Raw genomic sequence first — 19,823 nt, 5'->3', positions numbered from 1 at the left:
TGCTAGGAAAAATGTTCTCGGTTCTCGGTATAATGTGTAGAGATGCGGGGGGTGGCCTCGTTTCACAATTGGAATGACGTGAACGAAACATGAAACTAAACAATTCTATTGCATTAACGTCAAAGTTGCCCATCATCCGTCTAGACATCAGGATTCGGTATGACCTAGGCGAATGTGTACAATTCAATTATTTTTTTACTATTCACTAAAAATCATCCCCGGCGTCATCGTGTTTCTGAGGCATTTCATTTCGTGGTATATTGAAAATTGAACGTCCATTCTATTGTACGATTAAATTTTATTTTTTATTCGCGCTGGCCAATTACTTTTCTTTGCCAAGATAACGTGACCTACTCGAGCAGCAGCTAGCCGGCGATCTTATTCACTGCGAAACAAACACTCGAGGGGTACGCAATCGTCGCTGATTTCAGATAAAAACTTTTATCATGCATCGATTTTATTAATTGTTACGTGGACGATCAGGCTAATTCTATTTCTCCGGTGATTCGTTGATTCAACTGTTCATTTCTTAGGCATTTTTTCTTCGTTTCCAGTTTATTTTACGTTGAGATAAAAGTTCCGTGAAAAAAAGTAAATTCCATTTACAACAGCTAGCTCTACGTCCGTTCAATTTCATTCACGTACGGATCCATTATTTATATGGTTCGCACCGAGGTTTATTTTGTAACGATCTCAAATAAGGATTGAGTTATCGGTTCCCGTCTGCCAACGTAGGATAAGGGTATGCTACGTCTAGGTACAGGTAGGTATATATATATATGTAACGTTTTATCGCGAGATAGAGGAAGTCGCACGTGTATGTACATTGTGCATTGTATAAGACTTCCGGTATTCAGACAACGCCTGTACGCACTGTACCTTTTCATGCATACGTTATGTACTATCTACTCATGCCCCTGGGATCAGAACCGTTACAACAAGAAATTCACGTGAGACCTCTATTTCTTTCATTTTTTTCTTCATTGCATAAGTATATATTCTACAATTATGTTCATCGAATTTTCACCAAACGAATCAACAATAGCTATGGATTGACAAATTTACGAATGAAATCGATCCGCTTGATATTCGTGTCATTTATTCCAAATCATTAAGGTTTTTTAATTTTTTCTTTCGGCAAAAAAGATTCGTGGTCCGAAATGCGGGGTCGCGATCGTTGGCCAGCAGCCGCATGTGTGCCGATGGAAATAAAAATTTTGGACCGGTTTACACTATTCGCGAACCGGTTAGGTTTATGTACTCTTTAATATTTTCGGGGGGATGGAAGATACCGAACGTACGACGCGATGACCTGTCAAACTTGAAATCCGATAACTTTCTACTTAATTAATAATAGAACTCATACCGAATGGTTTTTGCTCTCCAAGAGCCGTTCGAGATCCACATTCTAATCGTTTAATACCTATACTTTAGCCGATGGTTGGATGGATGGCTTGATTGATGGGCGAACGTGCGCACGTATTCAGTTAATTATAGAACTTAACTCTTCAAAATATTATAGTATTTATAAATGCTCGTCTGGTAGGCATTGACCTAGTGCATACGATAGTTCGTTAGCAGACAGTGGACTCACTAAACGGTTGTATCGGCGAATCTGTAATTAACGCAAGTTCATAACTATGGAGAAAAATTATAAGAACGAGAAAAAAGTAGTTCACGTGACACGAATAGTATTTCTGATAAATTTTTTTCCAATTGTTGGGAAAATTATAGATCGGTAAATATAATTGAGTAGCTGGAAGATTCCTTTTCTGAAATTTTAATGAGCGCTTAATGAGCGCTTTTAGACACTCGGTAATCGCACAGGTGTAATTTAATACTTTTCGAAGCATTGCCCTCTTGATGTGGAATTATCTACTTCCTTGACGGTTATTTTCATGCAATGCCGCAAGACAAATGTGGGCACAAGTTTCTGGTACAGTTATGTTAAAGACACGCTTTATAGGTATATTTCCTTTCTTTTTTTTTTTCTGTTTCTAGTACGTACCTATTACATACCCGTATTGCGAAAGTAAAAATTTTAACCGTTAGTTATGGTGTCAGAGGTTGTTTCAATTCCACGGTTTTTTTTACTTTTCATTATATTTCTTATATTATTACCCCTTCTCAGGGGTTTTTTTTTTTTTTTTCTCTTTCTACAGTAATTCAACATCCATCGTATACTTTACAATATAATATTGGCGTGAAATTGAATTCGCGGTAACAAAAAAGAAACCTCGACAGATTATAAACTGTATGTGGTTTTTTCTGCTCATAAATCGTAAGAGGTTTTTAATTTTCGAGCTTCAGAAGCAGGTGGGGTTCCTTTTGTTTAATTTATCAATTCATTTATTTATTTACTTTTAGTCACGATGATTCATTCGCGATACGATTTGTCTTCGATTCTTCGCTTGTTGCCCGTAGAATTTAATTTTACCGCAATGATTAATAAAATTCAAATTTCACTCGTACCTCAAGGCAGACGTTATGTGAACGGGACGCGCGACTATCTCCTGAGTCAGCGAATTAATATTCTGACGTTAACAAATAGCAATTGACGAGGTGAAAATTTACTCAACATAGCGCGTGAGTATTGCACATATCTGTGCACTGGTTGTAAAATGAAATTATTACAAAAAAAAAGTAGCAAATTACGGTCAACTTTAATTTATAATCACCAGAGTTCATTACTCGCTTCAGATTGATCGTCGTCATATTTATTTTCGAGTTCCATAAAGCTAATCGTAAATTGGATTCGCTAAGATTCTCCGCCTCTTCCTACTCCAGTTGACCATGAAGTGAAAAAAAAAATTTGAAAAAAAGAAACGATAAATCTCGGGGTAACATTACATCATAATATACCATATATATATTATACCATCTACATCGTTGACTCTGACACACCGTTCTTACGGGTCACGAAGGCGTGACACACGGTGATTCAAGTCTCCGTGAATGGAATAAAAATTCCCAACGGACGTCTTACGAGAGTTCGCGCGATGAAGGATCGCAAGCTCACAGTTTCGTTTTAACTGGATACGAATTTCTCATCCATATCCTCTTCGCTACGTAACCGCGTTTATGTTGCGTGGGATTTCCATGTATCGCTGGGATCTTTACGAAAACCAATGAATATTGGCAATAATTTTTACCTTCGCATAATGCGATGCTATTATCTTCATAAAATTATTCTTGACTCTGCTACGCAGTGCGCACGTATGTAACTTACAATTAAATACGAAGACAAACGTAATATGTTCGAAGTGTTAATTTCATGCTTGCATCAGCACGTGACAATTAAGCTCCAAGGTACGTAGTGTTGGTACATTAGGTATGTAGGTACGTAACTATTATTAGTCGTATGGTTCCATACGCCGCATTGACCTTGAAAGACCAATGACATCTTGGTCAACACCATATCACGGTTGATCGGCGTCGAATAATTCAGCCGTTGTCACAAACCGTTGAAATATAAATCGACCGATTATATCCTATAAAAAATGAATAAGTCGTTTCTCTCCGAAACAAAGTTAAGCTGAATGTCACAGTCGTTTAACAAAGATTAATATTTATCGAAAGACGGAAGACCAAGAGAAAAAATTGAGAGGTTTCCGTTAGAAAAAGAAACTGAAAAAGTGATGCTTTTTTTTTGTTCTTCGGCTCTTGGCCTCAGTATTAACTGAATGCCCAGATCAGATGAACTCTGTACACCTGTATTTTGTCTAGCGAAAGGCCACGAATTTCATGTGTGTCGGTATACATGTGTGCGCGATATTCACATGTGTTTAGGTAGTACGTACGTACGTAGGGGAGGTATTTGAGATCGTAAATGTCAAACCTATAGAGGGTCACCCCGCGTGCCTTTATATTTTGAGATAAGTATTCGTTCGCACGCTCCGCGATGCAGATCTTTGACAATTGAGTGGGACAACCCGCGAGGAACGAGCTAAAGGTTAATCCCGCAATAAAATCAAGCTGCAGCAGTGACTAAAATATCGATCGGAAGATCGACGACCAGAGCCAAAAAGAAACAAGTAAAGAAAAAGTATACTTCTATTGTTAGGATATCTGTATGAATGTGTTTTTTTTTTTTAGAATCGATACCGCGATCCTTATTAACGATTCTCCCGCACTAATGGCGCATAATATTTATGATTCGAATTACCGGTGGAAAGTGAGAATTTTATTGTATGCTAATGATCCCTGAGTAGAAGGTAACAGACAACACTTGCTGTTACTTGCACAACGCATAGGAAAAATAAAATACATACGTGTATCTGGAGGAAACAATAAAATTTAATTAAACAGATGAAATTATATCATAGCAAACTCACGTTCTCAAACAGCCGGTTTTAACGTTGAAATTTAATCTGAAGTTTTCGGATCCCTTTTTGCGTATCTTATTATTTTTTCACAAGCTGTATACGAAAATAAACAAAAAATTAAACAGAGTCCTTTGAACAATTTATTATCTCTTTTTAAAACAATATCACATGCACTGAGTACAGTCAACGGGATTTTTCGTTAAATAATTATATTCGATAGAAAAAACATCTGTAATTTTTTCTACTCTATTTTTTTTTCAAACACGTTGATCACTCGAAGAGAAATTTTCTTTTTATTCCGCAGTACGACGGCTGAAGAAACTGATGAAACTCTGTACAAAGAGAAAATTTCTGTGGATCGTACCTATGAGAGAAGGTGATGCCGATTTTTTTATTTATTAAGTCTTTGTCTGTTTTTTTTTTCTTCTTCTTTTTCTACAACGGAGATAAAATTATTCCGATGACCAACGCAGCTTATATGAAACGATATCCTAGATGGAGAATCCCGTTGATGGTCTTCACGGCGCGCACGAAACGGCCTAGAATCGTTTGGCGACTGACTGCAGAGAGCAAATGCAGAACCCCGTACGGCAGTCGGCCCCGCCGGTTGCCTACACGCTTTTGCTTGACTCAGCCGAACTCGAGACCTGTCCTCCTCTTCTTCGTGCCTCTTCAGGGCCGCCCCTATAAAACTAAAGGCCTAATCCAGACCCGAAGGGCCACGGTTGTAAAACAATCCGGAAGGCCTATATACGAGCCCTCAATCGCCCCCATCGAGATCTCAACTGCCCGAGAGAAACAAAAGTTAAAGAAGAAAAAAGAAGCGAAAGAAGAAGAAAATCGACTGGGTAAGATCAAAGAGACGGTATAATGTAATACGTTGACGATTGAACCGTTTAAAAATCGTGCCCTATCAGGTAGGTCGATCAAAAATTTTTTTTTGCATCACATTTTACGGGCGTCAAGATACTCTTGGAGTGAATTTTTCACAACGGTGTACGTCGGGATTATTGTTGCGCCGGGTCTATCGATGATTACCAGAAGACCAGGAAGAATCCGTATAGAAACACATGAGGCTTATCCGGTACGGTACCTAGACAAAATGAACCTGACGCGATTAGCACTGTGCGCAGAGGTATAGTAGGATTATTTATACACCTATAAATAATATGCTCATGTGAGAGAGTTCGAACTAGCGAACTATCACCTTTGTATGTACCTGCGGCCCTAATTATACCCACTGCTAGTAAACGTCGAGCAATATATTTAGGTATTTATTTTTTTCATGCATACCCGTTGTCTGGCGAGACGCGACACTTTGAATTTTTAGTGCGATAGGTTTAAACTAGAGCTGCGAAAGCCTTATACATTTCTCGATCGAAATGGCACGCCGTGATTCCTCCGTTACATTATACATGGAGAAGCCAAAGCGTGTGCCAGACCATAGCCGCGATTTGCCTATCGATTTCATCCTGCGAGTTAAAAGAGAATTCTGCATAAAAAAAATATTTTACAAATGGATACATCGGTGTCCTTAAGGTGGAAAAATAATGAACCGTCTCGCATCGGACAAATTTTGAAGAAGATTTAACCGGCCCTGAGCATCCCTCTGTCCTCCTCTAACTCGCCTTCTCTATTACCACAGTATATACATGGATATGCGTGTGATGTATATGCGTGTGTAATGTATATGTACATGTATTCTTGAGAACTCCTCCTTTTTTTCAATTTTTTTTCTTTTTCCTTGGGTCTCTTCATACCGTATACCATACACACCGCGTTCGGAGACCACTCACTTTCGCCCTGAGGTTACCTACAGCCCGGGGATCACGAGGATCGACGAGATCGCGATGATCGAGGACAGGCGGGAAAATGCCAGCCGAAGAAAGGTGTATTATAGGTGTAGATATACCTACTTCACTGAAAGTAATACAGGTATATGAACAGGTATTATACATCCTTTCTTTACGGAAGGTGCACCCAAAAAACTATCTTGAAAGAGCTTAACGTTTTACCGCGTGTTCCTCTTTTGTTGTACGGACAACAACACGGTAATTAGATAGGGCCCTGGAAATACTTATTCATTTATTTGTTCGTTTGTAACGGTGATGAAAAATTATTATTCCGCGTCTGTTGAGGCTCACGATGGGCGTTGCCCTTTCAATAAAATACTTTAAGATTCCATGCACACGACATACATTTACGGCATTTGTATTTCTTTGTCATTTCGTCTCTGGTGTAGGTCGTGAGTTTACACGCGATGCCATCGCCATATTCTGTACTATAAATTCCGTTATGATAATTGATATGTTTTTACATGTTATCCTAATGGAAACCAAAACTATTCCCTACTTGTTTTTTTTTTTTTTTTTGAGTGCGAAATTCATCAGGAATCGGAAGCTGCACTATAGTTAAAAGTATTTTCAACTTGTTGGAAGATGAAATTTCTCCGCCGTAAGCTAAACTCTAGTAATTAATCTTCGCTCTCCGTTTATACGTCGCGTTTCAACCCCTGTGTTTTGTTTTTTAAACTCGCAGGTTGTTCAAAATGTCTGCCAATAAAAATGGATCTTTAAAAAAAAAAAAAAAGATGAAAAAGGTACTTATTGAGGATATAGTTTCTCTCATATGTAAATTATGGAATAAAAAAAAATAAAAATATATGCGTGACGATAGTCCGTTCGGGTGTGCCGTGCGAAATAGAATATGCAAATGAAAAAGTTGGCGGTTTGAAATTCGGCGTTTCAACTAAATTAGATATACCTTCCTGTCCTATCGTCTTCTATTTCGATCTCAAATGTTGTATACTAAATGCCAAACTTGGATATTCTTTTGAAAAATAAAAACCACTTTGTTGATTCGCGTATATTGAAAATTTTCACTCATGGTCTCGATCAAGGCTAGATCAAAAGTATATGCATATATCATGAGCAGACTAAACGCGAATAACAGGTCAAAACCTCGACCAAACAATTTCAAAGTCAAGCGAGCGGTAAGCGTGTATTGAAAGTCTTCACACTCACAATTACAAATTGAATGTGGTGCAAGCGTGTGTATAGTGTACAAGTGAAAATATTTTTTCTAAAAGCATCTGGTTGCTATTGAAACACTATTTTTAACGGCAACGGGTTATACTACCAGCATACGTCAACAAGACATTTAGTTACACCTTCTCCTGTGCAGAAATTTCTTCTCTATATTTTGCTAGAAGATATACGCTTTATGCGTTTCCCTTGCAAATGTGTATGTATGTACATGGGGCCTTTTTGACATCTTGGCGATTTTTTTCGCGACGAAATGGAAAGACGTTGCACAATTCATTCCAGAATGCTTTTCCTACATATTTCTGCGTGAGGAACACAAATACATCGATTGAATTAAATTAGGAATGAATCCTATGGACATATCCTTGGTTTTTCGATTTTTAGATCGATAAATTGGCGATAACTTGATCAATTTCATAAATAGATCAATTTGACTTCTGAATTCGGATTCCTGAGCTCAAAATACACAAGAATAATACATAAAACTCAATTTAAAAAAATGTTGATTTTCGACCCCATAATCGAAAAAACTCCAACGGCCCTCGGATCTTCTCTATCAGGAAATCTAATGAGGTCCGTACCAGACGTGATTGGTTGCCGAAGAAGAAAATAACGAAAATTACAATCGATTTCCGGCATAGTTTTGTTATTCCAATGCATGGCGTCATCAAGAGTACACGTGGATAATTAGCGACGAGCATTACATAGGCATGCGTCGTATGTATGACTGTAATGTCCGGCCGTACCTGCATTAGGGGTAGTTTGTACGAACATGTGTTAGTCAATATACTACGAAACGATTTCGATCGAATCGACTCCTGGGGCACAGGGACGGCGATGAGGGGTCAAGTTCTACGCACAAAGTCCGTTCTATGCCTACTCCCATTTCAACCCCGTTAGTATTGTGCGCGCCCTGGCCTTGGTCACACGTTTCATACTTATATGCCTCCAGGAATTCAACGAATATTCATTGCTGCACGCGTTGACTGAATAGTGCATATCAAAATGTCGGAAAATTGGATAAAATAACTATTGTTTTGTTTCGTTTTATATACTATTCAATGAGAATTCAATTTTGTTCATCCATCACACCGGGGCTTTGATCGAGAAAGATCAAATATCGGTAATTATAAATGTTTCGACGATTTTCAGATTTTACATTACTTTTAAGACTGTGACGAAGTTTTGTTTCTTCAACGTATATTTTCATTTTTCTTTTTAAACCAGTCGCAAAATTCAAAGATCTTATCGGAAAGTGATTGTATTAATATGTCTTATAAACACATGGACGGCCTTTATTTGATAATTAAATCGCTTTAATTGATTCTCATCATCAATTTACACAGGACTTTCTAAGAGAGTCCACGTATGCGATCATTCGATAATTATATTTATGTATACGACGAGGTATCGGAAAGTTTACGCGTCATTTAATTAGCTCGCCGCTGTTAGTAAAAGTTGGGCAATAAATTTTTAGCAAATCGACGAGACCTTGAAACACCGTGTACTCAAAAGTAGATTGTGTTTCAATAATCCAGTTTACCGTTAAAATTCTCCTCCGTTTTTTTTTTTTTTTTTTTTTTGTCTCCTTTATTTCGCCAAAGCCGTTAACATTTTTTTACATTCAAGTTTTGACGTATGGTGCTGCTCAAAACACCGCCGGCCTCCAGAGGCAATAGTCCTTCGAGAAAGGGATCGAGTCCTCAAGAGGCTTTGGGAGGAACTCCGGAAGTTCCGAAAGGAAAACAACAAACCCAAAAACGTGGTAGAAATTCCGTAAGGGGTAGCAGTCCCGGTAGTCAAAGCACCGGGTCCCGAGGGAGCAGTCCTGGAAAAAGTCCTAGCTTTAAAGGGAAGAACAAAAGTACATTACCAAGGTCGCGGGGAAGCGAGTGAGTACCAAAATGACCGGGAGATTTCGCTCGATGGTTTCATGTACAATCGTTCGAATTATGAATCATGCATGCATTAGTTGGAGACCGTGGCATAGGCGAAGGCAGAAAAATATAATCGATCCCTTGGTCAAAAAATTGATGGAGGACAATTTCTGTTTTGGTACACAGCGTGTGCGTTGGCCACTGGTTTTTAACTTTTAAATTTATGAATAATTGACGCGGGCCGTTCGAACACAGTCACTGCTATCTTCAGTTATTGTAGTTTTTTTTTTTATTTGTCTTTTATGATTGAACAAAAAATTTGTCCACCAGACCTAGTTCAATTACCAACCTTTGTTGTTTAAAACCTTGTTAACCTTTGTTTCCACACGTCGACGTTCTTAGGCTTACGAAATATTCTAATTACTTCTTGCTTGTAATTAAATGGAGGATATTAGAGGGTTAACCGTTGCCCTCTTCACATCGAAACAATGTGATATATTTACAGTTTACATTATAATCACGTGAATAGATAGCATACAATTTCTTCATCATTAACAATATCGACCAGGTCTTTCTTCACCTCTGGATCTTTTCGTTAACTTAGCCTTGATGACTCCCTGCCACCTACACCGTGGGGGCGATGCCCTCTTTCAATCGACGCTCCGTTCGCCCTTGCTTCTATTTTGAAGAATAATCACGACCGTCATCTGCAGTTAAGAATTTAAACGGGCTAATTTTGAACATTGCGAGGTCCGAACGAACGATTATTAAAAGTATAACCATTCTGAGGTATCGATCTTATTGCACAGCCAACATTGACGTATTATTATTTATTTTTGGGGTTGACATGATATTAAATCTAAAATAAAGTGTTTGACCCTCTGGGCAGCGTTATTGACTTCGTAACCTTGATACGGTGTTCGTATCGATTAGAGAGAGGGAAAAAATTACGAATAAAAAATATCTTGATTTATAATGTAACTCGTGACTGGACAAAATTGTCCTGGATTCCGTGACCGCACACACACACACACGCCAAGAGGGAATGAGGAGACATCGACTAAACTGGAATATTGTATTACCAGGAATTCGAACGAAACTCTGATACATCAGCTGGAAATTTGAATTTCGATACTATACGCATGAAATTATTGCACTCGTGATCACGCGGTGCAGAGCTGCAACAGCTATTATCTACAGTTCCGACCCAACCGATCCGGATTGAAACTTCAAATTTTCTACACTCTAATTTTTTCTACGATCATCGTTTTCAATATTTTTTCAGCGGTTGATAAAAAATTGCCTCTTTTCGTGTCAGGGTTTAAGTTTCACCTGCCCATACGTTATCGCAATTAAAACACTGTCGTTTGTCTCGCGTCTTTTATAATACGTATCGTTTGATCGTATAATAACCTGCGGGCCTCTCGACCTCGGAATATAAATATTACGTACATCCGACTCGGTTTAATTCTCGAGGTCGAAATTTGAGTATTTTTTTTTTCTGCAAACAGCGAAAAACAAGAGGATGCGCACCCAGTGCATTTGCGTCAAAGAAAATCGCGATGTGCAACCGCTGTAATTCTATAGGTGTCCCACGTCATATATTATTTAGGTATATACACGCCGGCAGCTATTTTCTTCAAATATAGATTGCCATTTTTTTTTTATTTTCTTTCGTTGGAAGAAAATTTTCTTTTTCCGTTAGCCACGCGCTAAAAATGACCGCGTTTCGAGAACGACTCGTCTTGTCGCGCGACGATAGACCGCAGCGTTAACTCGACATATATCCATATATTCATTGAACGAAAGAAGCAAAACGTCTAAGGAAAATAACGATGTACGGCTACAGTTCAGTTAATGACTTGGGAAAATATGCAATGTGAGCATTGCTCATATGGAAATTCAATATCCCTCAAGTGGACCTCACGCTACCGTACGCGGCGGAAATGTTGTAGTTTATCTTGTCATTTTAACAAACCGCATCCTTTGCCTGTTGCCACTTTGCTGATTATATTTATTCAAGTACATGTTTGCTTCTCAAATATACAAGTACACCACGTGTTCGACTAGGATGCGACTATTGTAATACGTTTATCGATCAGGAATTATGATTCTACCTTGATTTTCATGTAGATCGAGTAACTCGATTCATACTGCAACCCGCGTTCTAGTAAAATAGAGTTCAATAATGTATGGATTTTTATTTCTTTTTCAAATTTTTCTAAATTTGTTCAAATTAGAAAATGAGTCGTATATTATGCGACTGTCTCCGTGAAGGGAAAAGTTAACATTAAAAAGAAATGCATCGTAGCAAATTTACGCGTAACCTGCGATTTCAATTTCCCCGGATGTACAAATTACACAATACATTAGCTGCAGTAGTATTAAGGTGCAGTTATTCGTGGCACTATCTCTAAACCGATTATCTACTTCTGATCTTTTAAACTATATGCAAAGTTTCCCAAGTGCAGTATATTATTGCTATCCTCATTATTATTACTTACCCACAAGGTTGCTTAAAAGTTAGAAAAAACGAAAGCGTGACGGGACAAATCAGAGTCATTGCCCAACTGGCAAAAACTGTATTAATCGAAAAAAAAAAAAAACAAACAACATTGAATTTGAGAAATTCAAAAAGTAACGAAATAACGATGAAAAAAAAAATGAAAATTGTAACACCTGTACCCTATACCCAACTATGAGTATTCGAATGTTCACATGTTGTTCAGCCATTAAGTATTTTGTAATACAAGTAGCTCATGACATAAATACAAATACGAACTACCTATATTAGATCCGGGTCGAGGATAAAATGCTGTCCGGGACGAGCACCTCATACAGTGATACACATGTATTCGTTGTGCATGCTCAAAAAATGTATGGAAAGTTTCTAAAAGAAGCAGAAAACAAAGTAAATTGTCTGACGACACCTAATTACCTGCACACCCTTTTTCAATCTAGTTCACGTATAACCGTGCTCAGCAGGTGCAGTAAAAGTTGGACGTCGTCAGTTTATGTATATCTCATTTACATAAGTTCCTCATAGACGAGTGAATTTATATAGGGGTGATGAAATTGTGTAAGTTTCATACATCGATATCGTTATTGATTGCGAGACTCCTCGTCGTCGCTTCTAGACCGTGTTCGATATTGTAATACATAGGTATACAGGCATACACATTATTGTATGTACAACTAGGTAATATACCAAAACCCAGTCGTCGCCAGACATACATGGTTTGCCGTTGGTGTTGCTTTGTATTTACCTGTTTAGTTATTTTTCATTTTATTTTATATTTTTTATCACCACGCAGGTGGGTCTTCACATTGAAAATGTTTGTGAGCTGATGCATGTGACTGGCTTATCGCTAATAATTGCTACCCCTACGATTAAAAAGTAATCGAAAGTAATGTATCATAATGTACGTACGTACGTACATACGTGTGTAATACGTTATATGTACATATGTACTTATGTATAACGTCATATCGTGAAGTCCTACGGAAACTATTAGTTCAAGCTGAAAACATTAAACTGGTATTAATGGAATACGTTCGTCAACCCCCCGCATGGGAGATCGAATAGATCTGATTATTTGATGATGTATATAGCTATGAATAAAATGGCTGCTAGGACGCCAACATTGTTCTTAGGACCTGCAAAGCCACGTGAATGTTGAATTAAGATTATGTAGATACCCCTTTATACTCATATATCCGAGTGCGAGAAAGTTTCCTGCGGAAGGTCAAAACTTTTTGGATAATTCAAAGGAAAATGAATATCAAATAAGTTGAAAATATTCGTTCCGGAATACTGGAAGCTCAAATTATTAAATTGAGCAACAAGCAGTGCTAAAATGCTGAAGGGACGTGATGGCGATTCATGCCAATCGAAGGCCGGAGCTCCGGGCCCGCCGCGCTTTGTGCAGGATTTACTAATAAAATGGCAATTTTTTTCAATACTTTATCAAGGTCGGGAACGAAGACGATCCTTTCTGAATCATTACTATGTACAGAACTGGAAGAACGTTTCATTTCGGCACGTTTTTATTTTGCCAACAAATACTAATCGAAACGAGTATTAGGCAACCGAACGATTCAAATAGGGAAACACGCGATTTACCAGTGTGTACAATATATTAGATCTGCGCTGTATGTACGGGGGTGTCTGAAAGAGAAATACGTGCCAAAGCTGTGGAAGTAGAGGTGGAATAGGGGAAAGAAATAGAAAGAAGTATAGGTATAAAGACCAGACACTTTGTGATTGACTTTGAGTCTTTTCAAATATTTAATGGACGTCATTAGCTACAGAGAACTGACAGCCTGACCTCTTTACGAAACCTGCAGCTCTTTCAAAGATATCCATTTTTTATTAGATGATAATTAAGCGGTAAGTATAACCGTAACATCACGAGTTACAACCCCCGGTTATGAATACTTTATTCACAGTACCGTTGCAAATAGTGAATAATGATTTCACAAATTCAATCAGAGGCCTCTCTCAAATATTTGAATTGAATGAGGCTTCAGTCAGTAAATATGTACAGACGTATTCAAACGAATTTTTATCAAGTCCCACGAAAAGAGTGAAGAATAAGAAACTATAAACGCTCACGCACCATCAATATTAACTTTGACACTTCAGTTCGAAATTAGAGCGTTTCATAATTGATGATTTACTGCAATTACTTAAACTTGCGTCCGCCAAGGAATTTTTTTAATGTAATGAATCATCCTAAATTAATTACGTGATCACCTATCTGGTATGTTGTATCTAATTATCGAGATTATATTCTGAGTTTCGTGACGCAAGTTCCTGCCATTTTATCAGTTAGGATCGTTTCGTCGTAACAATTGATCGTTATCGATATCACTCAAATTATTCATTTCTGCACAGTAAACATGTGTCTTGAGAAAGTTGAATTCTCAAATTGCAACGGTATCATGTAAAATCAAACGAAAAGAAATCGAAAGTCATTGATGATAATAGAATACGTAAAAAAGTAGGAAATTGCGGGGTGATGGATTAACCATTCACCGTTCTATATTTTTGCCTTGAATTATCGTCAAGCAAATTGAATTCGATTTTCCGGACTTGCTTGGCTACAGTTCCTGTTGTCTGTGTGGATAGAATTCAGGACTAAAACATTCTCTTGCATCGTTCAAACTCCCCAACACCCGAAACCTATTTTCAATTCTTGCTACTCTCAAAACTACTGTAAAAAAATCGTCGTACAATTAGGCGATGTTATTCTAACGAACAGATATAGCCCATTTTTTCAAACCACCATTTTTCCTGTTTCTTTTACTCATTATCAGGGTAATTAGCGACTAAGTAAATAGATACTCGATGGAGTATCTCCTACTGCAACTAATGCATGACGTGATTTACTAATGATTACACGTTGATTCGTATAACTAAATGAGAATTTTTTTCTCAACAGAACGGGGAGCATCGAAAGACATGAAGCAGGTGACAAGAGGGTAATTGCCACTCACCAACTACTCCCCGAAGATAATATTAACGTGGTAGTAAGGTGTGATTGTATTTCTATTTCCTATTTTTATATCCATCGAATTATTTGCAAAGTATAGCTAATGCCATATACGTAAAATGGCGAATTCGTTCACAATATAATTTTCTATCTCCCATTCTTCAGAGTTCGTCCACTCAGTAATAAAGAGATTAAGGCTGGTGACGAGTCTGGAGTTCAATTTCCTGGAAGTGGACAAATTCATGTAAGCTGATTCGATTTAGATTTGATATACTGCAGATCTATTTTCTTTCACTGGAGATGTTGACGAAATATTTTCTTTGACGAGTAGAAATCAGCGATCAGTAGTTTCAGCCCATTTTAGCTCCCATTTTTCATGTTTAGCGAGATCAAATGTGATTTTGTGAGATTGTGAGCTGAATAGTTTCGTGACGATATACAGATATTTGTGCTTTACAGTGCGATGCGATCCCTAACAGTGGTGATAAAAAAACTAAGGTTTATTCGTTCAACGTTGTTTTTGAACCGGCAGCGATTCAAGAAGATGTTCTCCAATATTCCGGTATCAAAAAGCTCATTGAAATGGCAGTTGAGGGATTTAGTTGCACCGCATTCTGTTATGGACAAACTGGAAGTGGAAAAACGCACACCTTGACTGGGCCTCCAGGTTTGGTGCGCAAAAAATTAAATTTTCTTCATTCACTGCGATCATAATTTCGGTAAAAATTGACAATAGTTTTTACTACTTTTAGTTTAGTAGACCAAATCCTTACTCCGAAGGTCACGGATTAGTATTTCGATCATTCGTTTATCTCTTCAAGTTACTGCAAGAAAGAGAGGCGTGCAATTTCATCCTGAAAGCATCATTTCTAGAAATTTACAACGAAAAGGTTGGCGAGTTACCTGAATTTTGATAAATTAACATTCGACACGTGCCCATTTTTGTAAGTATCCATTGAATATTTTATATTCGACAGGTAATCGATCTCCTGAATCCTGGATCTAGTAGAAAACCTCTCGCAGTAAGATGGAGCAAAAAAATTCGCGGGTTCTTTGTCGAAAACCTCTTCACCGTGGAGTGCGAAGAACTCGACGACCTGCTGGCCGTTTTGGAAGAAGGTTTGACTTTCGATCGATATTTTTTTCCCTTCAGCTGAAACATGCTTTTTATTTTTGCATCCCCCTATACTGTTTGCAGGCATGAGAAATCGATCTGTCGGATTTCACAACATGAACGATCATTCGAGTCGTAGTCACACAATACTAACTGTGCATATCACTTCCGAACAGCAGGTAGGTTCGATAATCTTTTTTAAGACTAATCTTTAATCGGGAAGAATTCTTTTGATTATTTTGTCTGTAGATGGAAAATGGCGTATTCATTTCGAAGCAGGGTAAGATAAATTTTGTGGATCTCGCGGGTAGCGAAATGACGAAGAAGACTCAAAGCGAGGGAAAAACACTCGAGGAAGCGAACAACATTAACAAAAGTCTGATGGTGCTGGGTTAGTTGGATGAATTGGTTTCTCATTTTTAACGGAAGATTAATTAATAATACACCGAGAGTCATACAAAAAGATTTCTACATTTGTGTTCCTACAAAAGACTTTTTGGTTGAAGGATCGCGTGATTTTATCACAAGCCTCAGTCTTCCCTTATTGTTAGCTTGACCCAATTACTTGTTTGAAAGAGTTGCCAGCAGATGTTAGTTTTCTCTCTGAACTACTGTTGATTATATATAAAAAAGTAAAAGTAGATAAACTCATCATTATTACCGTAGGTTAACGATCGGGAGATTGAGAATCTCATTTTTTTACTCCATTTGTGAATCATTCGGTGAATTATTAACAAAGCAATGAAATAATAAATGACGCAAAGTTCGAACTTCTATGAGGGAAACATATAATTGATGTGGAGAACTGTTACGGTTGAACCGACTCTCAATTACAGCCAATCTATCATTCACTAAGTATTTCGGCACGGGGAGTTTTTTTTTTTTTTTTTTTTATCGATTTATACAACCCTCTCAACTACTCGCATGACACTCTCGAAAAGTACATATAAGCCACAAGTTCGAAATTGTTGCGAATTCTTGCCTGCTACTCATTGCTAATAGGAATTGCCACTGAGATTTCAGTTCATCTTTCCTTCAAACTTTCAGTATTTTATACTTTAAAGTTTGCATTAGACATAAGATTTTTTTTCAGGATACTGTATCGCTTCGTTGAGCGATGGAAAGAAAAAATCCGGACATATTCCGTACCGAGATAGCAAACTGACAAAACTTTTGGCCGACAGTCTTGCAGGAAACGGAGTCACGCTTATGGTGAGATTAATCATAAATTTCGTACCGGTCTGCTGGACCGCGGAATACGCCGAAGATTTAACTCAAAGAAATATCTCATTCCTGGTTCCAGATTGCATGTATTTCTCCGGCGAGGTCTAACGCGAGCGAGACTATAAATACTCTGCGTTACGCTGCACGTGCTAAAAAGATTCGCACAAAGCCGATCGTTGTTATGGTATGTCTAACTTTTAGCTGGTCCGGATTGTATTTCGGACTGCTTACACTCTACGTGACATTTTCGATTTTCATTTATATGCGCTCAGGATCCTAGAGAAGCTTTAATACTTAGCCTGAAACGAGAAGTCGGTGCGCTACAGGCGGAGAATGATCATTTACGTGTTGCGCTAAATTTGGGTGGTGATTCCTCTGGCGCAACGCGCGTCGAATCTAAAGGTATAAAAATTGGGAAACGTTTGGAAGGTGAAATAGTTCATCATAGCGAAGCTGTATCCCTTTTCAGGAGAAAGACGACCGCTTCCAACACCACCCCGAGTAGATCTCGACAAATTATCGGAACTTGAGGGACCAGAACTCGGACAACTAGTTCGAGATTATATAAATGAAAATGAGGCACTTCGAAGAGAAAATGCCGAGCTTTATGCTACGAGGGATCAAATAATACGTGACCAAGAACAAGTCTGTAGGGAAAATGAAAGACTATTGAAGAAATTGGAAGATGTTAATTCGTGAGTATCGCGCTAATTTTTCGGATTTTTTTTTTGTTTTTCGGTATTTAACTTTTATGAAATCGCTGAAATTTTCTACAGCGTTTGCTGTCGCTCTCCCATCATTCCGGCGAGACCCAGTTACTCAGCAGAACTTGCGAATGGTATGAATGCGGATGATGCGCCTGGAGCTACGAATGTTTGGACGAATCCCAACTCGGATCCTAATGCTCCTACGTTCACAATCGCGAAGGTGAGCGAAAAATTTCGAGATTATTCAATTGGAGAGCCAGTTGAGATGATAGAAATATACGTCGCGTGTAATCCTGTTATCTACAGGAGGTTTCTGTCGGTGGAAGAGGGACTTCTACGCTAGCTCGCGGGATGCCTGAAAAGGTATTGAAGGAATTAGACAAGCGACGAATTGGGGGAAGTTTCAATAACATTGTAGAGGCTTATAAGGACAAAAGCCATCATCGGAGAAATAACTCTTGGGATAATGGAAACGCAATCGCTGCAGATAGCCCGGAACAAACATCTTCGCCGGTTGAATATAGCCAGTAAGATAACTCACCTGCACAATAAGTTATAATAGCGATATTTTCAAAATAAGGAACTATTCAGAAGTGGTGAAATTTTTATCCAATTGTTAGATCTTTAGTCCATCAACTGTAGCATCTTTTCCAATTTTATCCTATCACTATGTAATTATAGCCCCAGAAAAACTCCAGGCTTGCGGAGAACCTCGACAGTACCAAAAGAAAAGAGCAGCTCGCCTATCTCGAAGTTTTCTAATCAAAATCCACCCTCAAAAATTCTGGACGTTCTGACCGGCACAGCTCTTCCAATCGGGCATTCTTTGAACGGTACCCCGACCTCGGCAGACTCGGTTCTGAGTGGCCCATTAACAGAAGGGAATATGAATTCGGCTCCGAATTCCGCAGACTCTGTAGCTCCAACCGCACCAGCGTTTCCCATTATAACGTCATGTTCCTCATCTCCAATTACTTCCCCAGAATTTGACAAAATTGTAGAGGCTCCAAACCTTTCCACCCGGAGGTTGCGATCGCGCCGAGGAACTGGCTCTGCAGGAATAAATGGTCCCAATGGAGTAGCACATCGAGTCTTCGGAAGCCTAGTTTCCCTTGATGACGATGATCCACACTTTTTGTCTACCTCGTTAGCTGTTACACATTAAAAGTATAGGTAGGTGTTTTCTCAGATTCAACAAATTCCTAAGCCTGGGCGTTGATAGAAAATAGTATATTAATGGAGATAGATGCATACTGATGAGTTGAGAAGATAATTGTTGTGTCTGTATAGTGTATGATATTATTGTGACCTCCAACCGCGCTGTAGATTCCATCAGCTGTGCACAACGTTTAGTAATATTGATCTTTAGAATGGGGGTATTTTTATCCAATACATGTAACACGACTCAGTGCGTGCATCGCTCATTTCATTTAGATGGGCATCATAAACCACGGAGTTCATAGGGAATACAGCTTTAATTTATTACAAAGATAGATACGTGAATCAATTATCAGTTACCAATAAGATATTGTTGAGCAATAATCGATGAAGGAGTGCAATATATGATAATCATAGCAATAATACTATGTACTCATTTGAACAATTAAAATACAGAGGGTGATATTGTGCAATAATTATTACATTGCGCTTTTGTTTCTGATGAATGTTTTGAATATTATCATCGAATCACTTTGTATACAAATGAATTTCTGGTGACTTCTCATTTTAAAGATACATATATGAAATAAAACGTCATGATTGGCGTAAATTAAATTAATTTTCGCGGTCGATCGGACCGTTGAGTGTAGATAGGAATAGAAGTGCGGAAAGCGTGGTGGGGGTATGCTTATGTACTTTTCCTTATATGCAAGAGCTTTTCCGCCTCACTAGCAGATGACGCTGACGAAAATTGCCCGATTTTACGCACACACAGAGCGGTCTCGCGTACATGATATAACCAAATGCAAAGGCTCACGGACGGCCCGAGTTTTCCCGCCCCACTACTTGGTGCATTGCAGTCGGTCCCTTCACGCATAC

General features: G+C 38.3%; 1 protein-coding gene across 5 annotated transcripts; it reads left to right on the top strand.

Annotated features, from left to right (window-relative positions):
* The first annotated feature begins 1,145 nt into the window (after positions 1-1,145).
* On the top strand, positions 1,146-19,420 carry LOC105693904 (kinesin-like protein KIF12). Of its 5 annotated transcripts, XM_025746195.2 has the most exons (17): positions 4,963-5,173; positions 5,292-5,460; positions 8,999-9,261; positions 14,691-14,783; positions 14,907-14,985; positions 15,201-15,413; positions 15,494-15,631; positions 15,719-15,860; positions 15,940-16,034; positions 16,105-16,246; positions 16,949-17,067; positions 17,159-17,263; positions 17,352-17,481; positions 17,549-17,774; positions 17,856-18,006; positions 18,093-18,313; positions 18,468-19,420. In XM_025746195.2, exons 3-17 carry the CDS (start codon positions 9,008-9,010, stop codon positions 18,949-18,951), a joined length of 2,592 nt encoding a protein of 863 aa, XP_025601980.2. In that variant the 5' UTR covers positions 4,963-5,173; positions 5,292-5,460; positions 8,999-9,007; the 3' UTR covers positions 18,952-19,420. The 5 variants fall into 5 exon arrangements, with proteins under 5 accessions (XP_048507525.1, XP_025601980.2, XP_048507524.1 ...); XM_048651567.1 differs by lacking the exon at positions 5,292-5,460; XM_012414144.3 differs by lacking the exons at positions 4,963-5,173; positions 5,292-5,460 and adding an exon at positions 5,484-6,260.
* Positions 19,421-19,823: the final 403 nt, after the last annotated feature.

The sequence above is a fragment of the Athalia rosae genome, chromosome 3 (genome assembly GCF_917208135.1).
Source record: "Athalia rosae chromosome 3, iyAthRosa1.1, whole genome shotgun sequence".
NCBI lineage: Eukaryota > Metazoa > Arthropoda > Insecta > Hymenoptera > Athaliidae > Athalia > Athalia rosae.
This window is presented reverse-complemented; position numbering and strand designations above follow the sequence as displayed.

Bases quoted from the DNA above. Each gene is read 5' to 3' on its own strand.
- LOC105693904 (XM_048651567.1), top strand. From the start codon at position 9,008: ATGGTGCTGCTCAAAACACCGCCGGCCTCCAGAGGCAATAGTCCTTCG. The intron at 16,247-16,948 runs GTTAGTTGGATG...ATTTTTTTTCAG, and splicing joins CAAAAGTCTGATGGTGCTGG to GATACTGTATCGCTTCGTTG. The intron at 18,007-18,092 runs GTGAGCGAAAAA...TGTTATCTACAG, and splicing joins CTACGTTCACAATCGCGAAG to GAGGTTTCTGTCGGTGGAAG.